This window comes from Lactuca serriola, chromosome 2 (genome assembly GCF_051521515.1).
Source record: "Lactuca serriola cultivar US96UC23 chromosome 2, Lser_US96UC23_V15, whole genome shotgun sequence".
In the NCBI taxonomy this organism is placed as follows: Eukaryota; Viridiplantae; Streptophyta; class Magnoliopsida; order Asterales; family Asteraceae; genus Lactuca; species Lactuca serriola.
This window is the reverse complement of record NC_136409.1, coordinates 216,676,212-216,688,172: the sequence shown is the minus strand read 5'-3', so window position 1 is coordinate 216,688,172 and position 11,961 is coordinate 216,676,212. Positions and strand designations below refer to the sequence as shown.

At 32.6% G+C, this 11,961-nt stretch overlaps 1 protein-coding gene across 1 annotated transcript; it reads left to right on the top strand.

Moving 5' to 3' along the window:
* Positions 1–8,675: 8,675 nt before the first annotated feature.
* Positions 8,676–9,512, top strand: LOC145090059 (uncharacterized). Its single transcript, XM_079028411.1, has one exon. It carries the CDS (start codon positions 8,676–8,678, stop codon positions 9,510–9,512), a length of 837 nt encoding a protein of 278 aa, XP_078884537.1.
* The last annotated feature ends 2,449 nt before the right edge of the window (positions 9,513–11,961 follow it).

Below are 11,961 nucleotides of genomic sequence, written 5' to 3'. Positions count from 1 at the left end.
GGATAAACTAAATAACGAAATTAATATTTTTAAAAAGAATTTTCGTATTTTTCCTTTTATTTTGCATTTTACATTTTTTTTTAATTTTTTTGATCTCCAAGATGAATGGTTAGGACCGCGTCCCCATGTCTCACAAAATTAGCATGGTTTCAAATGAACCTCTACCTATATAGGGTAGGCTTCAATTAAGAAAAAAAGTTGAGAACGAGGGATTGAATCTTGGCCACTCATTTTGAATCTCTCGCTTAAGCGCTCCAGTGTACCGGGCCGATGGAACAGATCATATTCATTTATGAATACGTATGAATATGTGTGTTCATATATTAATACGTATATTCATATATGGATAAGTATAACGAAAGTGATTATTCATATATGAATATAACAGCGGTGAGTGGTGATGAGGGTGGTGGTTTGTTGTGGAGGTGGTGATGGTGGTGGAGGTGGCGGAGTTGGTTGGTGGCGGCGGTGGTGGTGGTTGGTGGCGGAGGGGAGGTGGTGTATTCATATATTAATACACTTAAGTTGGTGGCACAACGTACTCAAAGGTACCCCCAACATACTCGGTTAGATGCCACTTTTCCATTAAGTGCTTATTCTATTAAGTTATTTCATCCAACACTCAGATCTAGACCCATAACATCATTCTAAGTAATAAAGTTCCCACCTTTATGACTTTCCATGTCTAGAAAAGGTCCAAAGCCAGAACCCTAACTTATAATCCATTAAGACATCATAACTCTTGCACGGAAGGGATAGAAGGACTAAGATCACATTTTTATGGTTCATAATAGCTCCATAATGGATAAAGTTTCCAACTTTATCCATTATAATTAATGGTCCAAACCACAATGATCTAGTCTTTAAGTCTCAAATGGACCAAAAGTGCATCTTTTTCAACTTAATCCATTAAGTGCAAGTCTCCAATCTTTAGATCTAAACCAATATGATGTTTAGATGGATAAATTTTCTAACTTTATACATTACAAGGTCACAAACTTTCAAGATCTAAACTTTATGCACTAAAGTGACCAAAAAATCATAAGACTCAAAAATAGCTAGATCAAACAAATGCATCATCAAGATTCTAGTTCTATACATCCAGAAGAAAGATCAAGGTGAACAAGGTATGGATCTACAAGCTCCAATGCAACTAACACTTCTCCAATGAGTTCCTTCTTCTCCAAGATGCACCAATCACACTCCAAAGCACTCAAAAACACACCTTCTTTAACTCACAAGGCTCAAATTAGGGTTAGGGTTTCATGGGAGGCCGTTGAAGAGGTGGAGGATGAGAATGGTAAGGGTTTTGGGGGAGTTAAGGAGCGTAAATAGGGCTTAAAACCCTCAATTAGGGTTTGGGGTATCATCGCATACGCCTAGCGTACCATGTTGATCCCCCGCGATCCTCCTTGCCTAGTACGCCCTGCGTACATGGCTTAACCCAAAACTATCCTAACTTCAAACAGTCGTAACTTTTTCATTCTAACTCCGATTTTCGACGATCTTTATATATTCGGAAAGGTATTGAAGAGCCCCACAATATTATCTATATATCTTGGACTAAAAACTTCTCGAACAAAAATACATATTTCATGCACGACCCTGGCCCATGATTTTCCCTTTTTACCCTTTGGCGCAAAATACAATTCAAAGGTTAAGATCTCACAACCATCATTACCTCCTTCTATAAGTACTAAACTCCGTCTCCTTAAGGCTCAAATCCTTTGCACAATCGACTTCCAGGTCACGACCCTGAATCACAAAATGATCCAGAAAAGGGTGTTACAACTCCCCCCCCCCTCGCTTAAATTAGATTTCGTCCTCGAAATCATTCCTTACCATCTCCTCTGCCAAACCAAGCAATCCTGTCTGAACTCCCTAAATTCCAAATAAGGATGGAGAATTCATCTCACTCCGACAACCGCCCACCCTTATTGTTGTCGAACCCAAATTAACTGAAATCACAAGTCCTAACAAATAATGAACCTCAACTTTGCCCTAAGCCAACGAGTGTCCGACCGCTATGCCTGAAACTGAAAACCCTGATCAATGTCTGACTCCTAGACAAACAGAACCATTCCAAACTGTTCCCACAATAATACAACTTCATAACCCAAACCACACAAACCTATCCGTCCTGAACAAATTTACGGATACCCGAAACATATACGCCCTGACCACTTACCAGTACCAAAAAATCCTGATTGAAAACAATATCAACTCCATAATCAAAACTGAACGGGTACGGGCGGTCCTGATCTATCCGTTAACACGACTCCATCAGTCATTCACTCCTGATGAAGTACAACTCAACCAACCATTGCACGGATGATCACCAAGTCCGTTGTACCCTAGTGATGGCTACAAACCGAACCGAGTTCTCACATCACATTCGGCCCCAACCCAGCCTATGATTTTCCTAAGTATTACAAATGTTGCGGCCCACTCATAACTCTTCACCCAATCCAGTGATGATCTAAATCATCCTAGAGAATGTCACGAGCCAAGTCATAGACTTTCATCACTGTTACAACCGCCTACCTACCTAGTGAATGTTACGGCTGATCCGCAGGCTTACAACACTTCCACAACCACATCCTATCCTAGTGAATTCTACGGCTGCTCCACAATCTTACATCACTCCTACAACCGCACAATAACCTGGTAGATGTTACGGCTACTCCGCAGTCTTACATCACTTCCACAAATGCATACTTACCAAAAACATTTCATATCAAAACCTCGTCCTACCAGACTTTATCAGGTGTTCGGGTCATACTTTAGACCCTAAAGCATTCATCGGACAAGAACAGGGAGAGAGGTCCTGTAACAATGAAGATCTCGACAGGACTGTACACATACATTGAAAATAACGATTTTCGTTGTCATGTAATTCAACTCTGATAACATTATGATTTCAAGCAAACAAATGTCACTTAGTGTTTTAAGTTAAAGGTTTTAATCGGTTAATCTGGTTTCAAATGAAAAATCTCTTTGTAATTTTTATGACGTTACAAGCCGAGACCACCCTCACCCATGATAAATTTGGGTTATGTAAAAAAACACTAATGCCATTTAAACAGAAGAGCACGATTGAAAGCCATCAAACTCCCAATCCCAAGACCACCAGCTTCCTTAGAAAAAATAACCTGGTTCCTAGAAATCTAGTGTAGTTTTCGTCAGGAACATCTGCTCACCAAAAAAAATCATGCAGATAAGTATTCCAAATGCTTAAGAAACGATTTCAGCACCTTATAAATAGACATATAATAGATGGAAATACTACCCATAATATCCTTAATCAAAGTAAGGCGACCACCAATCGAAAGCAATTTAGCTGTCCAAGAAGATAACTTCTCCAAAAACATGTCAATCAAAGGTTTCCAAGAAGCTATTATATTCATATTACCACCAACGGAAACTCCAAGATACACAAAAGGCGTTCAGATAACACTACACCCAAACATACCAACAACTTACTGAACAGAGGTGAAATCAACACCAATCCCAATTAACTTACTTTTCATCAAATTAATTTTAAGACCCGAGGCCATCTTAAACACCTGGAGAATACATATAATAGGACACACATTCTCCACCTCCCAATCACATAACAAAATAACATGACCCCCTCCACCTTAAGTGTCTTGCTTGAAGCTTGTTATTCTATTTCATGTATACATTCAAGATTAGCTAAAGGGGTGTGTACAATATCTCTGATATCTCCCATCTCTAATCATTTTTATTTCATGATTTCCTAAGGGGTTGAATTCTTAATGAGGTAATCATGCACGAGACAGTCATCGGCAACTTCAGGATCTCTATCTATCCGGTTTATTATCGCTATTTGTCTGCTTGAACTTGCAATTTGTTAAAAATTATAGTTTGAGCAATTGTTAGACAAAGCGTAAGTGTTATATATGTCTGTTATAAAATAAAGACATGTCGTCGAACTTGATAATGAAAAAAAAAAGTGTTACAAGCATATGTAGTATCAAATGAATCATTTGAAATTTGTGTTTATAGGGTTGACAATCGAGAGAGAATTGATAATCTTTTTGTTAAAAGATAAGAAGACTAGATTGGTTTTCATAGAGTGTTTTGTTAAATGATAAGAAGATTATAATGGTATCCAAAGCTCTAGGCACACATACTCGGATTAGGGTCTCTCTATTTTTGTATCGATGGGACGAAAAAAATTTCCAGCTAGTACTGCCCTCTCGACTTCTTCCCGTAGCCATACCCTCCTAAGATAAAATGACTATCTATAATTTAGAACAAATATATTCAAAAACTAGTTTATAACCCGTGGGAACCACGGTTACAAAATTAATTAAACTATTATAGAGAGAATTCAAAATTATCAATCAATTATTTCAAATAAATTATTAATTGAGAGATATTTTTTTAGTTATATAAAATTATAATCATTAATTTAAATAAATATGTGAAATTATATCACTTTATAATTTGTATTAATTTTAATTCAATTTTTATTCTAATGTAATTAAATTAATGTAATTAAAGTGGGAAATTTAAAATTTAAAATTTAAAATTGAGAATTAATAAGTTGATAAGTGGCATGCATTAATGATGAAGACTAATAGGGTGACACATGACAAAAATAGAATAAAATATGTATTAATTAGGAGTTTTAATAGGATGACATATTACAAAAGAAGATTAAAATTATTCTTTTATTAGAATAAAAATAGTTGTAATTTAATTAATTTTGTCCATGTACAAAACACATATCATAGTTTCATTGATATGACAAAGCGCATCCTTTTGCTTGCCAACATTATCCTTTTCTCAGATCATATCATTATTTAAATGATTGATCAGATTAAACATGTTTCTCACTTTTTTTTTTCTTTTAACTTTATAATAAGCCATATTATTGTAAATGTATTATGAAAAATGGAATGATTTAAAAATATAAAATACAAATATTTATGGAAGAAAGACGGAGAAAATAATGAGGGGCGAGTCACCGTCAGTGCCGGACTGCCGTCCTTGACAAAAAGGACGCCAACTTTCTTTTGCCTTAATAAATACCATCGCCAATGCCCACCGCTGGATCTGATTATTGCGTTTTAACTTTCAACACGAAAATGAAATGAGGTTATTTTGTGTCATTTCTTGTTCTAAAACTCATGCCAAAAGACCATATACTGACATGTGACATACACCTTAAAAGCATTTGCTAAAATTGACCAATACTTGGAAAAAAGATTCACATTATGCAATATTTTTTTACATATAAAATCCTTTTTGTATTGTTTTTTGGTTGAACCACATACCCTAATCTTAATCCACCATAAAACTGAACATGGGCTTTAATTTTGACATTTTCGGTTCTGATATGAAGATTTAATCCGGGATTTTTAATTAAATCTCGTAAATTTGATAATAATCTGTATTAGGGGTGAAGATGAGTAATAATTATGAAGAAACATTAATGTAAATTAATGGCAAGAAAATCAAAATCTTTGTTAATCGCAACAAAAATAAAAAAGAACTGGATCCGGGTTATTCAGGAAAAAGAAACTATTTGAAAATACGGATCTGGATTTTGTTGAATCTATACTAACTTGTCATGGAGTCATGGGCTAATTATAATAAAGCAACTGAGACGGTAAACTTTAGCCCAATAATTGTGTAGGCCCACCAACTTTGTCCCAACTCCCAAATGGCCGAATGCATACTTTGAACAGTTGACTAGTTGAGGTGTTGATTGTTCAAAGACTTGAGCCTCGTAATTTTAGGTGTAAAACCCATAAATTATATGGATTTATTTAAAAAAAAAATATGAAATTCTAAACATTTGAGAAGTTTGAATTTATAAGAAAAAAATAAATAAATATTAAATTATTAAAATTAAATTGTTTGTTTTTCTTTTAAATTAAACAAATAATTTAGAATAAATGAAGGAAACTAATAAAACTTTAATTTAGAAAATTTGAAATTAGAAGGAAATCATTTAATATACATTTATTATTATATTTATTGCAATTATTATATTTAAATATTATGTGGAAATTAATAAAATGAAAAAGGAAAAACCTTATTAAAATCCAACAAATTTTCATCAAAGTCTTAAAAAAACCACTACATAATTTTTTTGTACGTTAAAACCCTTATATTTTTTTAAGTATTATTTAAGGCATTAAGCTTGGTAAATCCTAGATAATAAAAATGTTATGTTATCGATTCACAACGTTTTGATTATTACAACTCATTAGATTAAAAAATTTTAAAAAAAAATATGAGGGTTCAAATGCACTACGAAAAATTATATAATGGTTTTTTTAATCATTTCTTAAAAATAGATTAGGTTTTTCTAAGTGTAGAAAACTTTAAATAAGAATTTCAGAAAATATAAGGGTTTTTGTGCACGAAAAAATAATATAGTAGTTTTTTTAAGCATTTTATGAAAATACATTGGGTTTTTAGGAGGTTTTCCCAATGAAAAAAACCACAAAATGTCATGTGGAAAAAAATTAATTCAAAATAACCATAAAATGACATGTGGCCAAATCAATAAAAATGTGACATGTGACAAAAAATTCTTTATTTATCAGGAAGTATTCTTAAGTTTCTATCGATTCGAAATTGTGTAATGAATTTAAAATTTCCGATTGCTGATTGACACTTGAAATTTTGATACTCGGATATTTTGTAATTTAATTCAATTTTTAAAAAATTAAAATTTATAACGTTTATATTTGACTAACATTCGTCTCTTATCATAAATGCCTAAATTGTTATTTGTGGGTTACAATTTGGTTAAGATTAAAGTTACGTACTTTAGAACATGCAGGTTATAAGCGGATCTACTATGTATTTTAACAGTGTAATATTTTTTGGAATTTTTTTTTTCTTATAGTGTATTACACGATTTTTTTTGTCGGGATACCCCTTTACTTATTGGGGCTACCCCTTTACATTGATCCTGGATCCGCCAGTGATGCGGGTGCAATCTACATTTATTGTTTTAATTACATAGATGGTAAAAACTTCTTATTAGGGATTTATATAAGTATTGTTATGGATTAATGTTTTAAAAAGTTAAAAGATATTATAATCAGTAAAATGAATACGAATGTGAGTACATATATTTACGATCTTTTCAAGACATTATCTAAGTAATTTCTGAAAGACAAGCTTGTATCCATGTATATATATGTATGGGTGAGAATTTGCATAGCATGTGATGCATCATCTCGTATGCATAAAAGTTTTGGTAAAACATTCGTTAAACCTAGCTATATGTATATCGTTAGCATTTGCAGTTATAAGTTGTAGACGATATCACATGGGAGCAATGTGCATAACCTACATGAGTGGATGTGCCTAACATACGGGCAAGCAATGATAATAACAACACATCTTGCAGCTACGTTTTTTGTAAACCAAATATCATTTTTTTTGTACAATAAACCCGTTTTATGTGACATAAATGCATTTCATCTTTTATGTAAAAGTTAGATTGTTACGATGAGAATGTTTTTAGTAAACAAACTTTGTAACTGGCTAAACGCTTAGTTCATCCTTCAATATAGAAATATAAGCTTTGAGGAAGCATGCATGGTAGAATTACAAGACAAATAAGATGTATATATCACAAAATCGATCTATCTAACAAATAAAAAGGTGAAAAGTAAACTAGAATTACAAGCATTTGTGAACATTTGTGAACATAGTTTTCTAAAATTTCCGGTAGTTACTAAAGTGAATAAGTACAATGAATTTTAAAAAATAAATTTTGGCAACAACTGACAGTATTGAATGATACATCACTTTCTTCCTTATGTGATGCCATGTGATTTAGTGTGCATCCCTTTCTCTAACCATAAATTACTCTTTTTTTATTGGATTTTCCATGCTTTTTATCTACTATTTCCATACATCATTTATTCCTCCAATTAAAATGCGTGCATATATAATAAAAAAAAAAAAAGGTATAATTGTTAGTTTGTTACAAAAAATATCGATAGTTGTATTTTGAGGCAATAAAAACAATATCTCAAAACGTGCATTTTGCCATTTTACCTCGTCTGAAATAAAGCATACCCATCAGCCAAATACTGAACGATACTCGATTCATTTATTTAGTAATACAGTTTGGCAAATAGTAGCTCATTGATTAGATAATTAATAATCTCACTTTCAAATTTCATAAAAAGAATATTTGTTATCTTCTTGTCTTTATGTTATATCACAAAATTTGAAAACAAGAAGCAGACAAATTGTAGTCATGTGTGTTGGTTTGCTTTTTGTGGGTATAAAGTGAAAAATATATATTATGATTCATGAGTTTAATGATACATAATCATTTAAGAGTTTGATTTCGAGTAAAAAAGACCACACTTTCTCTGTTTTCAGCACTGTGCTTTTGTAGATAAAAATCCCACTTTAATAGTTTGGATTGGGGCTATATCCCCTATTTTTGGAGCCAATGTTTTTATGGTCTCACCAAGCTCTTTACTTCTCTTCTGCTCAGATAAAGATAAGGGCACCAAGGCTTCAGCTCTCTATGCCACATTGATCCTGCAACATTTTCCAAAGCTCTCCTGCACACTGCACACCAACTGTTTGTGAAAACTCCTGTGAGATTCATCATGTAAGTTTCTGAACATAACAGCAGTTCCATGTGATCTGAAACAAATATGAGAGCTTCAAGTAGTGTCGGAGTTGGTTTGAGTCTCGTTTTTGGGTGTTTACTGCTAGCGCTTATCGCGGAGCTTTACTATCTGTTATGCCGGAAAAAGAGGGTGACGAACACAGAGATTCAAGAAACTTACAGCAGCCCAGCGCGAGAGTTTTTGTACTTGTTTTGTTGGAAAAAGCCTTCATCTTTAACCTCTACAGGGCTAAACACAGACACCCAAGTCCATGAACCACAACCATCGTCATCGTCGTCATGGCTCCGACCACTTGGTGAAGAATACGACGACATGACTATCGAAACCGAGCTTTTGAGGCTACAAAATCTCTCAGGTCCACCGCGATTTCTGTTCACAATCAAAGAAGAAACAAAAGAAGATTTGGAATCAGAAGATAGGAGTACGAAAAGGGGTTCAAGAGGAAGGAGTTTAAGTGACGTTGTGTTTACAGTCGAGACTCCATTTTTCACTCCACTTGCTTCGCCACCATTCTTGACTCCTCCTGTAACTCCTAGGGATTCTGTTTATAGACCCTTTAGTCCTCTTCTTCATACATCGACTGATGCAGAATTCAACAGGATTTGGGCATCACCACCTCCGAAATTCAAGTTCTTGAGAGATGCTGAAGATAAACTTCAAAAAAGAAAACTGATTGAAAGATTTGGAGTTGATGATTTTAATCATGATGATGGTGTGAAAGATGATGAAAATGGATCTTTTATCACACTTATTGTCTCTAAAGAAAAGGATAACATCTCAAGCTCTTCACAGGTACTCCCTTTAGCTGCTTCACCTCCAACATTCAGACCACAATTTCACAAGAATCCAAACTCATATTAGAGTTTCATTAGTGAAACAAAATGGGTTCTTGTTTGTACACATTTTTATGTTTAAACTTTGTATGAGAGCTTAATTTGAACTTTTAATTCAAAAAAGCCCATTAGGCCATTACTTATTGATATATTTATTTACTGATTTACTTATGTATGTTCAATTTTCAAACCGCAGATACTCATTCTAAAGTAGAATTATGGAAAGAATTAAAAATGTCACATTTTCCAAATTCCCATTTCCCAAGAAAAAAATTTCTTGAATCTTTATGCTTATTGTCTAGTGTAGACTGTAGTGGATAGAGATGATTTTTAGGGTGGTTCGGTAAACCTGTGATCATGTGAAGCTGATCACATCAAAAGCTAAAACTATGGTTGGTTAAACGATATTGGGTGCATTTGTAAATTGAAGACACAAACTTTATCCTAGTCATAATACAATAAATCAGTCAGATTTGTTATAAAAGATAATTTATCATGTGCTAAATGTCGTGATATACAGTGACTAAAAGTTTGAGTTGATCAACAAAATAAAGATATATGTGATATTAGAAAATAACTACGTTTGTACATACACCCACTCCACCCCACGACCACGACCTTGTTCACCTTATCAATGTCTGCCATGTTTTCATCACGTCTTTCGCGTGTACCCAATGGTCTTCTCGGTTATATATGTATATGTGGAAAAAAAAAACTTATATTATTTTTATATTCAGAAAAAAAAACCTTATATTAATAGTTACTTCGAAAAAGACCAAAATACGGGGTTTTAAGAGACATTGACGACTAAAATATGATTTTGCTTACATTTTTGTTTTTTTAATAAGACATTGATGTTAATTATAATATAAACGTTTAGTCAAAGAGAGAAAAATCAATCATATAATTTCATATGGAGAACACAATTGAGCAAAGTAATCGAAATAAATGTAAGTTTTGACGGGTTTTTGCATACAATCAAGAAAATATAAGGAATATGTAAGTCTTCATAATTTTTAGCCGGTTTTTTTTTCTTAAAAATTTACAATTTGATTTTATTTGAAACGTAAATAATAATATAAAATACATGTCTAATTAGTTGTGTTTTTTTCTACATGTTATACGACGAAAGCACTTTCTATCAGAAAAATAGTCAGCTTGGTGAATTTATGAGTCATTTTTTCACGAATCTAATGGTCATTGATTTTTTGCCATATTACTTTTTTTTATAGTTTAGTAATTGATTATCGCTTTGAATGTGGTTTTCAATCTCTAAAATAAATAGTTTATTTTGTGTGTGGGTACCAAGTTTAGGGTAAGGCCTTCTTTATGAGATGGATCATGGGGGACAACATTCTCTTTCAGATTACAAATTTAATCACTCATCTGCCAATTGATTGGATTGATGTTGATTAATTTTGTCAAAAAGATTGTGGATTCAACTCTCAACTCTCTTTATACTAAACACACTTTATCTACATCAATCTTATTATAATAACTTTTATATAATATGATCTCAAATTTGAACATATTTTGGATCCAGAATTTTAGTTTCAGATAAAGTGTAACTATCTCTTCTCTTTTTGTTTTATTCTCTATCAATTTTCCATTACTATCAAGAGAGTTTGGTTTCATGTTACTTATAATACTTCTTTGGTCGTAATAAAAGAATTTCATATTAATTTTTATTTTAATTTTAATTTTTGGAATCAGATGGAAACACAAAATATATACACTCCTTATTATTGAGTTCTTAAATTCAACATGGTTGGATATGGTTATATGATTTTATAATCTTATTGGGTAAATAAAACTTTTGGATGCGAATCATATGATATTTTCAATTTTTGTGGCTTGACTTGTGTGTGTGTGTTTTCTAAATTAGTAGGTAGAAAGATGAATCTTCGTTTGTTAACTCTTTGTTTTTCAAAAAATAAAAATAAAAAATACTATTTATTTAATAAGAAAGTAAGATAGGTTACTGTTTCTCCTTTTAGACCTATTTTTTTGTAGTACTTAAACTACTTATCATATTTTCTAGCTAAGAAAATATCATACGAATGAATCTGTTTTTAAGAAAATATCATATTTTCTTATTAAAAATTACACCGGCTATGGATATTGTAATACATGGAGGTGTATTTTATGAAAAAAGTTAGATGTCAAGAATGCACCCATAGACTCATAGATTATAACTTTAATGGCATAACCTAAACTAGGTTTTTGTTATAAATGAACCACGGATTTTGGACCATAGGTATAATTCACTTATAGTTCAAGGACCATGTTTATAAAGCACATATAGTTCAGGGACCACTAAACGATTGACAACTGACAAGCCAACAATGATGAATCACACCGGGTGAAAGAACATGATAATCAACAGTCAAATACTCTAGAGCAAGTTACCAAAATCACCTTAAAGATTAAACTAGTTTACAAGTAAAACCTTTAACTTCTTCAGTACTACCAAATAG